The sequence below is a fragment of the Pempheris klunzingeri genome, chromosome 23, assembly GCF_042242105.1.
Source record: "Pempheris klunzingeri isolate RE-2024b chromosome 23, fPemKlu1.hap1, whole genome shotgun sequence".
Taxonomy (NCBI): domain Eukaryota; kingdom Metazoa; phylum Chordata; class Actinopteri; order Acropomatiformes; family Pempheridae; genus Pempheris; species Pempheris klunzingeri.
The window spans coordinates 8,566,195-8,586,760 of NC_092034.1; the positions used below are offsets into that span (position 1 = coordinate 8,566,195).

Consider the following 20,566-nt stretch of genomic DNA (forward strand, 5'->3'; position numbering starts at 1 on the left):
CATTATAGCACAAATAGAAGATTTCTAAGGTCAATACCAGTAGATATGATACTAAAAATTATTATTACTGCAACTGTTGTAATGGACTGCATTAGTTTTATCCAGGGGTGCCCAATGAGCTGCCGACTGAGTGTATGTTTGCCAAAAAGTAACAAAAAACTTGATAAGAGAAATGCTGAGGATTCTGTGTGTCTGTGGTACTTTACAGTGTCGCTGACACATAGTTTAACCACCAGAGAGCGCTGACGGGTTCATTTTTCACAGCTCTTTAAGTAACAAAGTGTAAGTAATCCTCATCAAAAATCTATTATGTTTAAAAAATAAAACATATTTTGGCCAATATTGGCTGATTTTTTTGTATCACTTTCCTTTACAAAAGGTTTCTAAGTTGTTAGTGAGCTTAAATGATCTTTTGATCTAATAACTCTTGCAGTTACTTCACAGCCCTGAAAAAGCACCACAACAAAAGGAAACATCAGAGAGAAAACACGCAGTTGATTACACAAAAGAAGGAGGAAAGTGTGTTTATTTCATTGATGATAAAGAGAACAAGTGGACAGAAACGAAGAGAGAACCCATTTCGGAGAAGGACACCAAAGGAATCGTAGAGGCTTTGTAACGAGCTGCAGAGGAGGCCTCTTACCTTCGCTGGTCACCGTGCGACCATTCATCTCTTCATACTGACACTGCCCGCCTGCACTCTGTGATCCATCACTGTGAACCTGATGATGCTCTTCCTCATTAGCAGCCACTTCATGTTCATGGCTTTTCCTCAGGTGCAGCCCAGCCGGAAAGGTTTGTGAGGTGGAAATGTTCCTGTTGCGGTACATTTCAGCAGGTGCGGCCCGAGGAGGAGGGTGGCAGAGCTCTCCTTGGCACCTTAAACAGTTCTCATAAATGACAGCTCTTTTGTCTTGCTGTGGGTCTTGCAATGGTGTGCAGGTGCCACTTGGTGCGGATCTGAGCTCGCATCCAAATCTGGGGCTCATTGACTCATACAAGTTCAGTCTGTTCGTCGTCGCCTCTGGCTGCCTATCTGCGACTGGAAAGCCTAACAGATCAGCTAAGAGACTCGCTAATTTCTCTCTCCCTGTTTTTGGCAGCGGTGAATCCTCGCACATCCTCCCTGCTGGCTTCGCTGAGCTGTGGATGCTTCCAGAGCCAGGAGAGGAGCAGGACCTCTCCACAATTTCCCTCACTGTAACACTGTATTCACTGGCAGCGCTGGGTCTGCATGGTGATTTGTCAACACTTTGATCTGCTGGATTGAAAATATGATGTTCTGGAGGCAAAGAAATACCCTTCAACACATTTTGATTTACGTCCCAAATTAAGTCAGCAAGCTCTGGCTGCTACAGCAAATTATCAATGATTTTGCTCCAAACATGCATCATGCTTGCAGGAATCAATTCAGGCAGTGTGCATACAATATTTCAACTGCTTGCACTTACCTGGTATGGCAGGTATGGCTGAGGTACTTGAAGGGGTGCACGGTGTCCCCTGGGAGATAAAAACAGAGAAATAAAATGACACATTCTTAACTTAAAATTACATTGTATTCATGGAAACTATACATTTTAACTGAGAAGATTTTTTAACAATCTTATATAATATATATATATAATAAAAAGATCCAAACCAGCTGTGAGTTAATTCATATCAGTGATTCTCAGTCCCAGGCAAATTGGTTCCCACAGAAGATGTAAAAATAAATACATTTATTTTGAAAAAGGCCAGATAATTTCCTTAAACAGTTGGGCACTGCGCTTTGAAGCAAAGATTACTCAAACAGAGGAAATAGTTTGTTTGGGGACTATTTTCAGTTCCACATTTGGTACGCTACTAAGTATTTACAGCAGCAAGACGTTATAATATGTGACTCAAAATAAAATAGATACCGGGTGACGCGTTCCTTCATTACCGCCATGACTCATTTATGCGTTTTTAGCTGCTGTTTAGCTGACAACAATGGAGCTCTGCGGCACACAAGGAAAAGGCAACATCAGGCTGTAGCTGCACAGGTAATAGTTGCTAGTAGGATCAATTCATTGTTGGTTTGGGTCATTTGAATGGATTTGTTGACAATAAGAAACGTTTACAATATCGCCGGCCTGATCCTTCAAAAGCTCAGCACAGTGGGCTGTTAAGTTTCAAAGCTGAGAGGTGTGAATGCTCTGAATGTCGTGTCCATGGCTGTCTGATGACTACATCCATCACACAAAGAATATTCCACGCTTTGATTTTTCTAGCAGATTTATTACCCACAACCCCCCTCTTTCTTTCTCAGCCAGACCAAACCTCTTTACATCTGTTGACAAGAGTGCGATTGCTTGTACGATTAGGATAAAATGATCTTCGCGCATTCATAAATATATTCCTCATAAATGACATTTGTTTAAGCATTTAGTTATGGTTTAATGTTGTTGTTTTTCTTAAGTAGCCCTTTAACTGTGAGCCACTAAACACTACAGGGGTGGATTGTGTTGCTCATGCTGAGGGTGATAAAAGCCCTCCCACACTGCTCATGCCTGCTCCATCAGCTCCTGGCTCTCTGCCTCTCATGTTTAATTTAGTTCACAGAGGACCGACTGAAGTGACAAAGACAAAGAACATATTATTCAGGTGATCAAAAGCAATTTGCATTCTTAACTAAATACACTGCCAGCAGGTGGAGCTATATGTTTAAAGTATTCAAGGTTCAACTGACATGGATGGACGGCTGAGGTTCAGCCTTTAGGAGCTCTGAAGATATTTGACTAAGTGCTGCATATTTCTACTGGAAAGACATGAAGAAATAAATCTGAAGTATAAAACTGGTATAAATTATGTAAAATCAAGAATTACAGTCAAGAAAACAAAGCAAAGCTGAAACAATTAAATTATCTGCAACTATTTTGATAGTAGATTCAACTCAGTTTGAAGCAAAATGCTTGTGAAGATTTGCTCTTTGACCTCTGTAATATTAAGCTGGATGTTTTAGGGTTGGTGTTGTTGCTGACAAACATGAATAACATGAATAAGAAGAAATCACCACCAAATCCATGACTGCTGAGTAAAGGAGGCAAATGCCGTCACCTGTCGTCATCGGCGTGGTCGCTGATGACAGCGAGACGTCATGACATTGTGATGCCAGGACAACAACCTCCATCTCAGCGTCAGCAAAATTAAAGAGCTGGACTACAGGAATCTTACAGGGAGAAGGACACCCCCCCCTCGCCATCACTGTGACCACAGAGCGAACAGCTTCTGGACACCATCACAAAAACAGAGACGGCAACTCTTCTTCATCCACAGAAGGCTCAACATGGACAAGATACTCTGCACCATTTAGAGCATCCTGACAGGCTGCATCGCAACCGTGATGTTTAACAGACAGATGCTGGTGAAACCTGCTCAGCACATCACCAGGACGTAGCTGCCGTCCATGGACGACCTCTGCACCCAGCGGTGCAGGATGAAGGCCGGCAGGATCATCAGGGACCTCGATCACACCAGCGACAAAATATTCTGTTCTGCCTGCTGCTGTGTGGCAGACGGCATCGCAGCATCCTGTCCCCCACCGCCGAGTTAGCCTGTTTACATCTGTGTGTGTGTGTGTGTGTGTGTGTGTGTGTGTATACCTAGATTCTCTTTTCTCATCTCTCATTGTACCTGTGTGGTTTTCTTTTGTACATTTTCTATAAGAACAAGAATTTCATTGCCAACGGCTGCGAATTTCAATAAAGAACTTGAAATCTTGAAGCCTGTAGTTCATATTCAGGGTCTTACTAGAAATGGAAATCAACTTGGATGCCATTGGACGATTTTATATGCACACTCCCCTTAGTTCAACAGCATTAAGCTAAGCAATAAATAGGTGAGGTGTAAAAAGAGAAAAACTGCAAGTCACTCAAGACTCCCAAGGTCTTAATCTGCTGGGCACAATGACAGAGACCATAACTGGCTGCTGAAATGCTAACTTGTCAGACAGATGGGCCATGAGCCTGTTTGTTGTTTTGACTCCAAAAGCAGAGCAGCATCACCGTCAACACGCACAATACCACAAAGGTCACATTGACAGCGAGCTGCAGAACAGATGATAGAGTGATGATAAGGCCTGCTCGCACAAGCTGCTACTGTATGACAGGGAGTTATACAACACAGCACGCTCAGGAGACCATTTGAGCGGAGTTGATGCCATTTTTGAGGCAAACAGATGGCCAACGAGAATAGAACTACACTCCAAACTCAAGTCTGTGTCTGTCAAAGCGGTAAAAATACGAAATAGAAGATTTTAGCCAGCATGGCCGACAAATACAGACATTTTTCTACTCACCTTAAATCCACCACACACTGAGCAGATGGTCACGATGGTCTTGGAGACCGATGTGAGAGAGCTGCAGATGTGACAGGAGTCTGGATGTTCACTAGAGGGCGCCACCTGGGTTTTCTTACTCTCCTTTGAGGGGCCTTGTGAGTGTTCACTCACTGACTGTCTTTCAGTAGTTTCCAAGTGGACTTCAGAAGTCATGGCACTGCTTTTATCCCCCTTTTCTGAGTCTGTTATGAGGCCCGAGGAGGCAGGAGTGTCCTTAGTTGGCGTGGAGGGTTCATCGTCTTTGGCGCCCCCGCTCTCCTCCTGCAGAAGACTCCTGGGGGAGTCGTAGAGATACCTCAGTGATGTTGGTACCTGGTATTCATGTCCAGGGACAGTGGGGCAAGAACAAGGGCTCAGGTCTTGAGCTAAGTGGGGAGGTAAGCTAAAAACAGACCCAAAGTCCTCCCCGGGAGTGATGTCCAGGCTGCCTGTGTAGGAGGAGAAACTTCCAGAGTAAGAGGAATGGCTGCCTGTGGCGATGCCACTGTCAGAGGAGCTCTGGCGACCGATTTCCTGAAGCTGCCGCGGGGCCTTGGCGGTGGGCCTGTTTCCACCTGCCTGGTTGACAGAGAGCCTCTCCATGCTCTGTAATGCCACTTTAGCGCCCACATGGGCAACGTTTTCAGACGGATTGGAGGCCGGTTCAGTCCAAATGGCCATCCGGCTGCCAATACTGCAGTCTGACTGGCTGGTGTCGGACGTGTCGGAGGAGCCGGATATGCTTCGGTCGTCTCCCCCAGCAGACGGACAGTACGAGGACGACACTGCCAAGAAGGAAACGAAACTTGAATGTAATGAATTTAATCGACAGGTTTAGCAAAAAAAAACATGGCTTCCAATAATAAAGCATATAAAAGCATCATGATGACATCATGCCTTTATTTCCTCACCCACTGCTCTCCCACCACATAACAGATTTATGTAGATTTGACATTACTCTCACAGGTGATTTATTGTTCCTAAGTAGAGAATTATTAAAAGCTAATGTATCATTTATACATTTATATATTTATACTCCCTGGTGAGAAAGAAGAATTTTAAGGGGGGCTTTGGGATGATGAGGTAATGAATGATACACATTCAGAGCTGAAACTTTTAGCTGCACTTTAACTTATCTTTCTAGTCCGAGCACAGTATCACAGTAAGATGCTCTACCTGTGCTGCTCCTGTGAGAGAGCATGCTCAGCCGCTTCTCCAGCTCCTGGGCCTCGTGGTTCAACCTCTCCTCCGAATTCGTCTGACTGGCACCGGGGTCTGTGGGAGAGAGCATCTGAATCTTAACTTCGCCCAGAACCTAACATGGCCGCCACTAAACCAACTAGTGACGACGAGGTTAGTTAAGGGAGTTTTGCCGCTGTCACTGAGACGTGGGATCAAATGTGACGCAGCTGAGCATTTTGTTCTTGCGGTGACACAGGCACAGCTGTGAAAACACATCCAGCTACTCCAGAGAAACAAGAAGAACACTTTAAACCACAAGGGTCTCGCTCATCTCTCTGTGGCATCATGAAAACAAGATGTCGGTGAAAAACTAATTAACAAACACTTTGGCTGGAGTGTTGCGTACTTTTATTTGTTCTATGACTGTAAGTAGCCTTTGGACACAGGAGGGTCACACAGGGGAACACCTTGCAGTATTTGTGAAACATTACAGGGTTTATTAATAGTGCTGCCACGTGGCTCTGTTGGTACGCACTCTGCTGCTGATGGCTAAAGACTGTTGGTGCTGTGCAAGGACCTAATGTACCTTGGACCACCAAGGTCAGCTCAAACACAGGATCGATCTGTTCGAGCCCGCAACACTAATGTGGTGAACGTACCAGAACTCTGCAAATGGTTGAGATGACATGCTACATGTGGAGTATCGATTTACAGTATACAACGGTGTTCTAAAAATAACCGACTGGGACAAACTAATAGACTTCAGTGCCACTGGTGTCCCTTGTCTCATATATATATTAATTGAATTTAATTCCATTCATGTCTCCACCTGGAAGTCAAGGCGCTCTACGTCTGACTGGTATTTACCAAGATGCACATTGTACGCAATTTATATGTCTCTTCAATCAGTCTAGAGTAGACACAGTAAAACTACGCTCAGAGCAAAGATTTCAAATGTTTGTACCAATTATTTGTAATATATTTAGTCATACACTAAATGCCTATTGTTGCGTGCAAGTAGTACATCATATAAACATCAGGAGGCACAGATTCCCTGAAAAACAGATGACCAACAATGGATGTCGACATCCAAAGAGATATTACATTGTCGTGTGAGTCCTAACTAAGATTCAAACAGAGGATTAAAAGTAAGAACATTTAAATGTTCCATGTTTGTAATGGTGACACTTAATACGTGTAAAATGTAGCCAGAAGGACCTCATTAAAAATGTTCCTTTTCTCATTATAACAAGATTGTTTGTCATGATACAAACACACTTTCTTTTTAATTTGACAAAAAATGTAAGGATGTTTTTTAATGGTGGTTTTAAGAACTGAAGGCTCTGTGTGGCACATAAATTAAAGTCTACCAGGTGTACCAGCAGCGTTTATCAGCACAAATTGATAAAGGCATATTTCACGTGGTTGGTCACATCTGCATCCAATTAGAATACGCATTTCATTGCCTCTGCCAGCACTTACAAATTAAAGTTTACAACAGCATCTCCACTGGCTGCTGCTGTTTGATTACCGTCTAATAGGGCCTCAACATCATACCTGCCGCCTCATGCGCCATCTGCACTCCACTTTAGCAGGTTTTCCCTGCCAGGGCTGCTATGCAACAAGCGGCACGCCAGCACGACCAAATGGAGATCAGCCAAGGAGTTTAAACAGGAGTGCGTCTTGGGTGATATCTGCTTGACTGACAGGTGTAACAGACTATCACATGGTGTATTTTTGCAGCTTGTTCATCACAGCTAAGCTCCACTAACGCCTCCTCGCCTTTGACCAAGCAAGGATTTTCTGGCTACAGTGACTGGCAAAGATAATAGTGATCCGTTAACAGGCTTCAAATATGTTTCGTCACTATCGTTTTCTCATGTCTATGTCAATAAGATAAGGAATCCAAGCTAAAAAACTGACTAAAAGCACCTATTGCACTCCAACACAACGTTTCTTGAAGTTTGCTATACACAATTAGAGGAAATGATTGTAATAAGCAATAACAAAATCTCTAAAGTTTAGAACTTAAAGGAATAGTTTGACTTTTTGGGAATTGTGATTGATCTGCACACTGAATATGAAGCAGCCTGTTAGCTTATCTTAGCATAAAGACTGTAAAAAAGGGGGGATATAAGTAGCCTGGCTCTGTAAAAAGGTAACAAAACCTGCCTGTGTGCCATTAATCAGTAACTTACACGCTTGCAGAATAGAAGCTACTTACAGCTACTTATATACCGTACTTACAACAATAACGGGAACAAGCATAAAACTATTCCTTTAATTTTGATCATATAAAGCTAGGTGAGTCTAACCAGTTAGTCAGATCTTCACTCCCGACATTGTCATCTGCTAGGCCGCTTTATCACTTGTGTTTAAAATCCCCCTCAACTGGTCTAAAGCTTGTATCCTGGAGACCAAAAGAGAGCAGGAGGGTGAAGGGAGAGAGAGAGGTTGATAAGTGTGGCACGCAAGCATGACAAACACATATGTGAGCCTGGTAACATAACAGCAATTAATTAAAATAGATGTGCGAGAGATTTTGTCAGGAGCTGTGTAGGACAGAAACACACACACACACAAGGCCTGAGAGGTGAACCTGAAGTGAGAACGAGAGACACAATTAAGGACTGCAGAGAGGAATAAGACTGGTACAAAATGAGAGTATAGGGAGGGGGGAGTCGAGTGGTGGGTGACCGAGTATGAAATGAAAGGGGGAGGCGGCAGCGGAATCCTGTGGATGAGGTTACATACATGCTCGGAGTGATTAGGAGGCTTTGGCTGCTCTGCCTGTGTGAACTGTGACTTTGACCCCCTTCGACATCCTCCCTGCTATTTATTCTACTACGCACCATAATAATAGGAGTATGAGCTCAACCTGTGATTGGGCCGCGAAATGTGTGAAAACCAAAATATCCACAAGCCCCCACAGCTGGCCCGTCCACATTTCCTGTTAAATTACATACTGGGTGAGATTTTTTTTTTTTAAACTGCTAGTGTGGAAAATTGATGGTGTTGAAACCGGACAGCAAGAAAGCAGTAATGTTGGATGGAGCATCCAAATGTGTTTTTAAAATAACAAATGGGAGAAATCCCATAGATATGGTACAGGGATGAGAGTTTCTTCTTGTATGATTCTTTGTATTAGAGACCATTTTAATATTTCTATTGCTTGGACAGTATATGTTGGACAAAGACAGGAACAATAAAAAAATAAGAGTCTTAGCCTGCTTTGCAATATTTTATATTGTTTATGATTATGTTTTTATGAATACATTCTTATTGCTTGTAACCAGGACACCATTTAGAATGAGTCCTAAGTCTCAATGGGTTTTCCCCCTTAATAACTTATTTTTTTGCGAATTGGGGGCAGCAGAAACAAGCTTTAAACGCAGCACTGATATATTACCACCTTATAAAATGAATGGCTAACATGTTAGAAAACTGTTTCCTATTTATTCATCCAGCAGATATTGAGCAACGTTGTTGTGTTTATGACCACTTTACTTTTAGCTCTGTTTTTGGTCTCTACCAACAACTGACAAAAAATATCTGTCTCTTTAGCTGCTAGTCTCTAAATTTGCCCTTCTGCTCTTTAGTCGTTGGCATGTAGCGTACAGCGTACACACTTTTTGGCAGAAAACAACTTCCTGCTGCTAATAATTCCTGCTGCTCCTTTGCTAATATAAAAATACTGATCATAGCAGGTTTAGATCCAAGAGTTGGGATAATTTGAAAGCTGCGGAGGAACATTCTTAAATTATACACGGTTGAAACAAATGGGTTTTTTTTCAACAAATAGCTTGTTTTGTCCAACCATCAGTCCATACCCCAAAGATATTCAGCTTCCAAGCACAGACGTCAAAGAAAAGAAACAAATCTTCATAATGGAGAAGCTGGTACCAGCTTGGAATGGCACTTTGCTTGAGAAATTACTAATGATTAATCGATTATCAAAATTGTTGGAGATTCATTTTCTTTTATTCCACTTTCAGCACAGAAATTTGCTGATGTTACTTTACAAAAAGCTATGCATTGAAAAATAAAACTTTTTAGCAGAGAAACTAAGCAGGTGCTGTCAAGTTTTCACACAAGCACAGGGGAGGAGATGAGCCGAGGGCGGACATGCTGGAGCTCGGTCCTCATTATACAGACAAGCCTCATTGTTACAGAGGAAGTACTGCAATATGTCACAATATTTTCTCTTTGGAAAAACATTATAATTAGGTTTTAATATATTCACGAATGGAAATCATTCACATATAGGGTCTATCATTTAGCCAGTGTGCTTGACATCTTTGACAAAGTGGAACCATTCCAGATAACCCTGCTGTAATAATAGTCAAAAACCAAATGGCTATTTGGAACTTGGCCCATCCTGCATCTCACCCACCAGTAGCACTACACCCTCAACTATACATAGGCTACAATTGAATTTGCTGCCATAAGTACAGTTAGTACAGTAGTTATCCTCTCACTGCTGTTAAGGGTGACCCTAAGCTTTACATTCAATAGTACACTTAAGTCAGGTGTTAGGACGTTTGACTAAAATAAAAAATCGCTTCAGAGGATTATCCAATTATACAAAAAAAACCAGCTGCCAATCATGATTTAGTCACATCAAAGCATTTTCATCCATGTAGGAATCCTCTGACTCATTCGGCAAAAAATGGTTGGACTCTAAAAAGGCAGCACACCCAGCAGCTAGGATAAATCCCCGGAGGCACAACAGGGGAGCTATGCAGGGTTCATTACAATTCGAAAGGCCAGTACAGACTTCAGTGTTTGCTCATGCTCCTCAGCAACAATGCCGCTGTTAATGATCCAAAAAAGCATCACACAGAGATCCTCAGACACTGATCCTTAAAACTAGACTTTCCCTGTCTTTGTAGATCTCTTACACCCGGTGCCATATCCAATCCTTTCCAGCTAAGCGGCTTAAAACACCTCTGGTACTGACCTGGCAAAACTGGCCGCAGTCCAAACGGGCCTCTGGTGGGGGAGATGCCTCTGACGATGCAGTCGAATAGAAAGCTGATCTGCTCGCTCTCAGCAGATGCGAGCAAAAAAACACCGGCCCCTGTTGAAAGCAGACGTTATTAGTGTTACATTACAGCACTGAAATATCCACTACCAGGCGAAACATACTGTAATTAGTAGAATTTTACTCTACAGTCATTAATAATCGTTTGTAATGATTCAATAGTAGTTCCGATACAATTGATACCTGGTAAGGCTGCATTTAACAAATATTTTCATTATCAAATAATATTCAATAAATAAAAATATTATTCATCTCTCATTTGGTCTATAAATATCTAAAAACATTAAAAAATGAATACAATTTCATAAGAACATTCTTATATTTTTGTTTTTGTCTGATCAAGTCCAAAGATGTTCAAAGAAATCAACAAATCGAATGTGTGCACCAAACTTCATGGAAAGTTTCATGTATATTGGCCCCCCGTTTCATGCTCTCATAAATTAAGAATGTCATCAAAGACGATGCAATAATGCAAAGGTTAAAAGGTCCTGCTCCCAAGAGGTCTCTTGACCTCCCTCCGACATTACAGCTGGCTGTCCATTACAAGGTGTCACCAATAAAGGGTCGTTGTGTCGGCCTGTCCCTGAGACCACCCATGTCAAGACAGGCTTCAATCGCATTCCCAGCACTCCCCCGGTTGTGAGCGGGGTCAGAAGTCACCGGCAAAGTCTGCTCACGTGTCTGCACAGGTCCAAACTGCCTGCTTAGCGTCACGATATTGATCTGATTAAGTATCTCATCTTATGCTCTCCTCTGGCACAGAAGCTACTTCGGTTTGAGTTTTCTATTTTGAGGACGCACTACAACATCTACTCGTGTCGTGCCTTTGATAGCAGGTGACTGAACATCAGGTGCACTGCCAAAAGCTACAGTACAAAAAAAAAAACACACACACACAAAGCAAAACAAAGAGCAGGTGGCAGGGCTCGTTCACAACACAATAAAGATTCTGTGTAGGAACAGAAACAACTAAAGCCGACAGTTCTGGACTCTCCACTAAAATAGTGACAAAGAAACAACTTATTAAACGTGTTCGGTATGTGGGAAGTGTAATTAGCTTGACTCTTTACTGAGGTCCAAGACTGGCCTTTTTTTAATTTCACAGCAGCAAAGTCATCCAAGCAGGCAAACATTAAAAGGATAGTTTGTTTTTGGGCAAACTGAACTGTATTTTACTATTCTTTCTATTCACAAGTGAAGAGAAGACAATAGTGGTACCAATATACACCTTCTCCAACACATGAATTTCTTCCTTAATAGTGAAATTAGCAACTTTATAAATACATATTCTAACAATCTAGTTTAGTTCCACCCACAATAAAAAAAATAAACTAAACAATCCCCTAAGAAATACAAAGAGTGCCAAGATCTGTTAAACTAGGAACACAACATAGAAATATTTTCAGTTTAAATCACGTGTTAGTTGCCTTTTCACACATGCAGCAACATTAGCATTTATTTGGAATTGTGGTGGATGACATTTGCTCTGCTTTTAGCTCTATTTTTGGTCTCCTCCGACTCAAGCAAGAAATACCTGGCTCTTCTTTAGCTGCTAAATGCTTATTCGCTTATTCACCAGCTAGTTGCTTATTCTGTCTGTCTGACGTTTGTTGCTGTGTCCATTAAGCTGAAATGAACCGCAGACCGGGATGATAATTCTTTGTGGGTTTGTCACTGCGAAAAAAATGTCTCTTCACATCACATGACATTATTGTCATTTAAAAAATGTATGTGCTGGACTCAGGGACTCAGGGACTCCAGCTTCTAAAATTTGTTCTGGCATTTTCACTTGATAAATTGCTCAAATTATTTATTGTGGTACATCCAGTAAAAGCTCCAAAAAGCCCTGAAACATTTCTCCTCTCCATCACACTTTGGCCACTTGGCTCACATTTCCTACTGAAAAACTAGACACCTTGAGGATTAAGCATCAAGCAGGACGTGAACAGAAGGTCACACAAAAGCAGCTCACAGCTCCACAGCTGCTTCACCCAAAAGTGAGAGGTGCAACACCGTCACAGCACCTCTCCTCTGCTGTGGATAAACTGTGCTGAGAGATTACATGTCACAGGAATGCACGCCCTTCAACACACAAACATTTAGATTCACCTTTGTGTTCGCACGCATTCCCTTTTGTTTTGCTCGTGTAAATGTAAGTGACCGTCTTCATGTTATGGGAGACCCACTGCTGAAGATTTAATGTTGCTAAATTAATCACACATCACATTAAGTGTCACGTTTCCAGCAGGGTCATTGTGTGTCCTTAACGCTCTGGTGTCTGTCTCTGTCCCCTCCAGGTGCCGACATGCGCTCATCTCTACTTTAGCGGTTTTCCAAGATGGAAACTGTGGTTTACCTCATCACAGGGACACACACAGCTGGGAGTGTTATAACTGAGCCTGGGGATGACTCGCTTCTCAGAAACAGCTCCTCTGTGGCGGCGCATGATGCCGAATTTTAGGCACAGCAGGAGTGATCCTGCACAGACCGAATAATTTCCTGCGGCAGGTTTATTGTAATTATGAAGCGGCTATTTTTCTGTTGCTCAATCCACCGAGTCAAGAGAAAAACACGACGAACAAATGAGAACAAGCGAAAAATAGTTCACTGCCATTTACATCATGAGTTTGCCATGACTCATCTCGGTAAATCAAATCACCAACTGAAGCCAACTATTTTTGCTTCATAACTAATATTTGGCTTAAATTGCTCTTACATTACACATGAGCAAAAGCATGCAGACACCCAAACACATCACCATTACACCTATATGTGAGTGTTTACGTTTTACACCAGGGGCATCAATCTGCTTTCCACAAGATTTTGAAACGAGGGATTTGCTCACATTCAGCCACCTGAGCATTGGTGAGGTCAAACGCCAATCAGGCCAGGTTCAGTTGGTGTTTCAGTGTATTCCAAAGGTGTTGGGTGAGGATGAGGATGGATGTGTTGTAAGACCTGGATACCAGGCTGTTGCTCAGCCTTGCTTCCAATTTTTCCCACTGCAAGTGATAGAAGTGTGAATGTTGACTGACCGAGACCAAGAGAGATAAAGACATCAACATCAAATTAAAAAGGATCATTATGACTTGTATCGTACAGCGACAGACCCACCAGGGGAACCTGAACACATCTCATAAGACTGTGGGGGTAAAAGAAGTTTTAAGTCCCTGTCAGACATGCACTGTAACCCTGAGCTTAGCTAGACTTTAAAAACAGAGGAGCTGTAAGTGAGAACACCAAAGTCAGAATCAGCTGGACCAGACATTAAACCGACTTTACCCTGCCCACTCCATAGTACAAAGTCTGTGATGGAGCCAGTGTGTGAACAGAGCAGGTCATTATCCAGAGAATTCACCATGTGAGAGCTGGCGTGCGATTGGTGTGAAACAGCAAGACTAAACAAACATCAAACGTCTGTACTCTTTTCTCCACTCTTTCGTTGATAATGCAGACATCAAGTATTGATATCGACACAGAAACCATCACCATTAAGGATGAGTCACAGCATCATCCGCCATCTCCGACGTGCTGAAAATTAAACTTTACAGTGTTTTACTTTTTGCTTCATGTCCTGCCACCTGTCGCCCAAACCACACAGAGTATTTCCCGTGGGTGAGACACGGTCTGACACGGACAATTTCAGCGATGTCCAGGGATCATGTGAGAAAACGGTAACAGTCTAATATTTCCCTTAACTGTTGGATGTGAAGTATGTATTTATTTCAGAGTTGCACACGGCATCGCTGTAGTGGGAAGTGTCCCCTTCACAGATGCTGCTGAGTGACAGTGCTGCTACAAATGAATCATCCTGGATCACAGCTGGCGATTATTTGGTGTATTTGAGAAAGACATAAGCAAACATGGCTCAGGTAGCGATTTAATGAGCCATTAGCCTGTAATGATGGGACCCCAGTTTTATTCAGTTTTATTGTTGTGAATTACAAAGATACTGTTTTATGTGGTTGCATTGAGATGCTGTTTTTCTTCAAATCAAATTATTATTTGTTTGATGTTCACAGTGTGACATCATTTCTTGTGCTCATTTTCTCTCATTTTGTTACTTTAACCTTTCTTTACTATTACTCTATGGTATATGTGCAATCATTTAACAAAATGTAGTAAATGTCCACTGCTCATTACTGATGCAGCCAATTATCTTGATGCCTTGAGGAGCCATCTGTCATACACAAAATATCAGTTTATGGAGCTGCATAGCGGCTATATGGTCAATTCACCTGCACTAAACATGCAAAACAACAGCAACATAAAGAGCAACACACTTACAGTAACCACATCTTGTTCCTCCCTCGAACACAAATCCATTGGGTACAGGCCCATATCTGCGCAGGTCTGGAAGGTTCCAGTGGCCGATAATAACAGGAGGGACGTCCCGCGCCAGAGCCAGCAAGTTGTTGCACAAATGAAGAGTTGCAGGTCCGCTCTCCAACTTGGTCCCTGGTAAGACTCCAACACTGAATCTGTGAACTAAAACAGAGATGCCAGTGGAACAACAAAGAAAGGCCATCGACAGAAACTGAAGTCTTAAAACTTAATCCAACTATTCTCAAAACATTTCAAAAACCCAACATGAATCTTTTGCATTTTTCCAGATGTGGCTCTTCTTTTCATCATATACATGTTGGTTTTACTCAGCTTTTTGTGCGACTTAAACCGAATAAAACATTGGTCGTTATGTTTTATGCACATCATCACAATAATGCAAGCAGTCTGACAGTAAACAAACTGTGATTTTGTGTCGGAATCCATCGACATGAAGGCAAAGATGTTGAAAATAGCTGCAGTGAGGCTTTACAGTGGACAGAAAACAGTGTCCTTACGCAACGAGTACTCCAGCACAGATTTAATTTCATTCGCCAATAAAAAAAAAGGAGAAACAGCTGCACACAGAGAATGAAATCAGCGAGCCGAGCTCTGAATACAACTGGCTCAGATCTGAAGCCCGATGCAGTCAATCAAACCCTATCATGAACATCTGTGTAACGGACTCTGTGTGTTGTTGCTAATAAGAAACCAAAGAGGAAAGCTGCATGTCTGTATGACCTAAATGTGTCTCTCTGCCTGCGTGTTGGTGGAACTTTGTCTAGCGAACGTGTGGAGCTCCAGCAGCACAGAGACGCAGACCTCGCCAAAAACTTCTCCAGGTGAGATTGATGGAGGCGATGACGAGGAAATGTCGGCCAGCCGCGTCACGTCATCGCTCAGGTTAAGAAAGATTCATACGCCGTCGCCCACAACAACAGAAGCTCTGCGTGCGGTGGCCGTCGGCCCACAGGCTGACAGGTGACATTTCTGCTGACTTGGACACACTCCACTCTGTGGCATTAAGCACCAGGCCGCACACACACACACACACATGAGAACAACACACACTTTGATGTAGCACAACACAACACATATACAAGCCTGCGCAGACATTGGTGCGTCCATGCAAGCACGCTCACGTTTATTTTCACACGCCAGATTGGAAGGAACAACTGCGATGCAATTTGTCTCCAGCACCATGTCCTCTTCCACACAGTCAGGTCCCATAACGCTGTCATTAGTGACTGCTTTAACATTCAGCTGGACCCCAGCCCCCTGCTCAACAGTCCAGCGCTATTAATAGCTCCTATTTGTTTATCGCACACACAACTTATATAATACACCCACAAAGTCGTCATTTGTCATTTAACACAGAAATAATGTCAGAAATCCATAGAGCAAGGAGACAAACACAGAAATAAACTGTACATTTACTATTTGTCATTATGCCACCATCCTCAATAACGAGAGACTTGTAATCAACTTTCAAAATGATCGTCGTTCACAATTAAAAGTCTGCATGAAAAATGATTTTGACACATGTATCAGTAGTGTTTGGTGATCTCAAAGTAGAAAGTTTCTTAAAAAGCACCCCTGGTCCTTGTCTTAAAGCCCCCGTAGGCCGACTGATGTGCTGTGTCCAGCCTGCTACTGTTTTTTTCATCACTCTTTGCACTGTTTCTTATATTTTAAATATGGATGAGAATGTGTTTTTCCATTTTACTTAATCAGAGAAACTCAAAACGCCAACAGCATTTTAGAAAAAAATCACTCTAATTACCCCAATACAAAAAAAACCCACCATCAGCCACCGACTTCATCTTGCACAAAAAAAAAAGCATAAACTTCAATTAACAATCGCTTGCAGAGGCATGTTCCTGTCAGCAGAGAACCAAGGAGTTACTTTCGATCAGCATGTCAATCCTTAATAGCATATCAATGTGTGCTGTTCTTGTTTTTCCAACTTTCAAATATTTCTAAATTATGCTCGTCACCCTCACATTGATTTAGAGTCAGTTATTCGTGCCTTCGTTTCCTCCCGGCTGGACGTCATTACCACGTTGTTCCCTCAGTTACACAAATCATCAGCCAAGAAACTGCAGCTTTTCCAAAATGCTGAAGCAATTCGGAGAAGCTGCCATGTCCGGCCTTCATTCCGCTTGCCGCAGGTGAAACGCTGGACAGAATTCAAGATTCTGCTTATCACCTGTAAGGCTGAGGCCCCTGGATATATTCTTGAACTGCTGACCCCCATTCTCCTCAGGCTGGACGTCTGACGACAGCTCACTGGCAGCTCCTTCATTAAAATTTAAACCACCAGGTGACAGAGTTTTGCTGTTATGGCCCACAGGCGGCTCAATATCCTTCCTACAGACACCACTGCTGTTGAGGACAGTTTTTTTGTCTGCTCTTACTTTTTTTATATGTGAACTTGTTCCTACTCGTTACTAAAATTGCTTGTTTGTTTTGTTCTCTTTCAGAGGTTTGGTGAGTTGCTGGGGTGCTTTCAACACTGAAACTGGTTGCTGAGAATCGCTTTGACTACCGCACAGTGAGGCCAAATGTATTATCCGGTTAAAATTTGGAGTAATTCACATTCACATTTGACAGAAGTGAAACAAAACTTGAAAACATGGAAACTAAAGCACCAACGGATCTTCTCACCTTCTCCGAGGCTGTACCGCAGCCGGACGTCCCACGCCTGCAGGGCCTCCTTGCTGTCGAAGCCCAGCAGAGTAGCCTGGTTCAGGCAGAGGATGGCCAGAGTAAAAGCCACACCTTCATACCACTGTCCCACTTCCAGACCGCAGATCTCCTCCAAGGTGACGCTGGCCTTCTCCTTGTTGCCCTGCGCTTTCTCAGACTTGTCTTTAAAAACCAGTAACACGAGGCAGTCTGGAGGAAGCAAAAAGTTGGCATGAGGCACAATGAGTAATAATTAACTGTTTGACCTTGACTTAAAATAAGAAATTTGACAAAATATCAGTTAAACAGTTCTAAAAACATTAATGTTTCTTAATGATTGTTTGTACAAAATTTACCAACAATATAAAGCAGCAAAAATACAGTGTTGATTAATATTTTTGCAGCACAGGACAACACAGCCACGCTATGGATCTGTGCTCCTCCCCACAGCACATCATTTCTCTGTGTCCAGTCCACCCTGAATAGAGCAGACTACTTCAGACCCAACCTTTCCAACATGTAGGGGACAAACCCACAAACACTGGCCCGTCTCTGGAAAGTGTAGCACCTAGAACGATGATTTCCCCGACAGCAGCCGTATCACGAAAACCATGACGTGCTCTCGTGCACTCTAAAGCCACCAGAATAACTGCTACACTGAATGCAGGCTAAAAGGCTCTCTGGGCCTCTGGGCCACAGTCAGGGGGGGGAGGAGGCCTCCACTCCTGGTGGAGAAACATCCTGTGGAGAACTGGTGCATTTTCTATTGAGGCGAACAGATCCCCATGTGTACTCACTCACTGCTTTATATTGTTTGTGTGCTTTCACTCTATAAGCAACATTAAAATGTTTTAGCTGTTTAACTGATTTCTTCTTGCTGGTTAAATGGTTGATTAACATCCCTAAACACAACACAACAAATGAACATGTTCTTTAATTAAACTGCAGTTAACATTACAGTTTTGTATCATTTTACATTCCTCAAAAATACCTGGAGAGTTGTATCTCCATAATTAGGCTGACACACAGTAGCGTCCTCCAGCCTTTTGGCACCTTCAAACAATCAGTGTCAACTGATAAAACAAGACTGTGTGTGTGTGTGTGTGTGTGTGTGTGTGTCTCCTTCACACACCTCTTAACCCACATGACTAAAAGCATGAGCCCAGACAGCTGTAAAAACACTGACATCGAAGATCTGAAGAGGAGCAACACTCAACCTCTCTCTAACCTGTGAGGCATGTAAAGCTGTGCAGCAGCGCCAAGTATTTTCAGAAACTTTTGTGTAAAATGAAATGTAGCCACTTCATCACTTTGAATGAGTTTTTTTTTTTTTTTATTCAGAAAATACCTCCCAAAAAAGGCCAAAGGTAAGTGATAAACTCAAGGGTTTAGACAATCTCAAACTCCTCAGTAAATATTACTGAATAGCAAGTTCAAATTCATTCTGAGTGCTTTCATAGTGAATCTAAAAATACAGCAGGGCTCAGACTATCAGTCTTCAGCACATTAACTTTCAGAATGAGGTCAAATAAGAGTCAAAAAGACTCTGAGCTTGCAAAATCACGTTCAGCTGAGAAAACACAAGCTTGTGTAGAATACTGTAGGAGACAGACAGACAGTCAGAATAAAATGTGTGCTTTACTTATAACAACAGTGAGCTTGCACAAAAATATTGAACATCCAAGTAGAGGAAACTGAATTTTTAAGTTACTCATGAACATGCACGGTTTTAACACTATTTTTAGAGCCGAAAACAGGGCCAAGATATCTACTTAAAATATATTCTTTTTAAAATGAATTTGTCCTTTCTAGTTTGACTCTGTGCTCGAATCTTCACAAAAGCAGCATTTTTTCCGTAGAGATTTTGTTTGACCTCGCTGTTTTTGCACACATTTTTTTTTTATCTCGCCTCTCCTCTTCTCAATTCCTGCTCCACAAAGTCACAAACTACTTGAACATCTCTAGTAGGGGCTCGTGCGTGGTTTGTAAAGGCTGAAACACAGCCGCGTGCTTTCTAACAGTCTGAATTTATTTTCACAAGCTCTGAACCTTTTTGGCCCTCCTTTGAGCCCATAGAGGGCCTAAGCTCTGAATACATGAACACAAAGCAGGACTAATGGAGACATATTGGTCTATTTAAGTGGAAACACATGCAGGACAGCACCTGATACATCCAGCTTACCAGGCTCCTCCAATGTGGCGCAGCTAAACATGCGCATTCATTTGTTTACCCACTGCGCAAACGCTCCGCAGCGTATTAAAGGTAGTGAGAAACCCCATGTGAAATGTGTATCACTAAAAGTCGGGTGGTTTTTTACCTGCTACAGGCGACGGCTTGCGGAGGACGAGCCACCTAGTTTTCCACTGTGGAGGCAAGCAAAAGTAGAGACAAACTTTTAAGCACAGCTGAAAGTGCGCCGAAGTACTTCAGCCATATCCTCCAGCAATTTTAGTCAAGCTAAGCACCTTTTTTCCATCTCTGAGTCTGGCATATCCCTCCACGACAACAGAATCCGTCATCTTCAGTCATGGTTCCTGACAGCTGCACAGTCGCTGCCTGAATGAGGGGTCACTTTCAAAATAGCTGCTCTCTCGGCTTGTGGGGCGCAAACTCGCCCCCAGCAAGGCACATGGAAAATGGCATGACCACTGTCTGTCTGTCTGTCTGTCTGTCCGTCTGCCTGCCTCTGTCTGTGTGTGTGTGTCTGTCTGTCTGTGTGTGTGTCTGTCTGTCTGTGTGTGTGTGTGCGTGCCAGCCATGCTGCTGCCACCTGGGCTGGTTCTCACCACCTGCTGCTGCAGGGAAAACTGCTGGAAGAAGCTCACACACACACACACACACACACACACACACACACACACACACACACACACACACACACAGTCATGGCACAAATACCTTATTTCATATTGAAGGGATATACACACACACATGCATGTTGTTTCAGAAAGCTTTCATTATGTGGAAAAAATACACCTCAGAATAAATTAAA

General features: G+C 42.6%; 1 protein-coding gene across 1 annotated transcript; it reads right to left on the bottom strand.

Annotated features, from left to right (window-relative positions):
* Window positions 1-438: 438 nt before the first annotated feature.
* On the bottom strand, window positions 439-20,093 carry LOC139223246 (protein Dok-7-like). Its single transcript, XM_070855223.1, has 11 exons — window positions 20,040-20,093; window positions 19,892-19,937; window positions 17,553-17,783; window positions 14,850-15,050; window positions 10,479-10,598; window positions 5,513-5,611; window positions 4,316-5,121; window positions 1,452-1,500; window positions 1,120-1,261; window positions 644-879; window positions 439-446 (listed from the first exon to the last, which is right to left on the bottom strand). Exons 1-11 carry the CDS (start codon window positions 20,091-20,093, stop codon window positions 439-441), a joined length of 1,992 nt encoding a protein of 663 aa, XP_070711324.1.
* Between the last annotated feature and the right edge of the window lie 473 nt (window positions 20,094-20,566).

Bases quoted from the DNA above. Each gene is read 5' to 3' on its own strand.
- LOC139223246 (XM_070855223.1), bottom strand. From the start codon at position 20,093: ATGACGGATTCTGTTGTCGTGGAGGGATATGCCAGACTCAGAGATGGA. The intron at 15,051-17,552 runs GTGAGAAGATCC...TCTCTGTTTTAG, and splicing joins GCGGTACAGCCTCGGAGAAG to TTCACAGATTCAGTGTTGGA. The intron at 1,262-1,451 runs GTAAGTGCAAGC...TTTTCAATCCAG, and splicing joins AGCCATACCTGCCATACCAG to CAGATCAAAGTGTTGACAAA.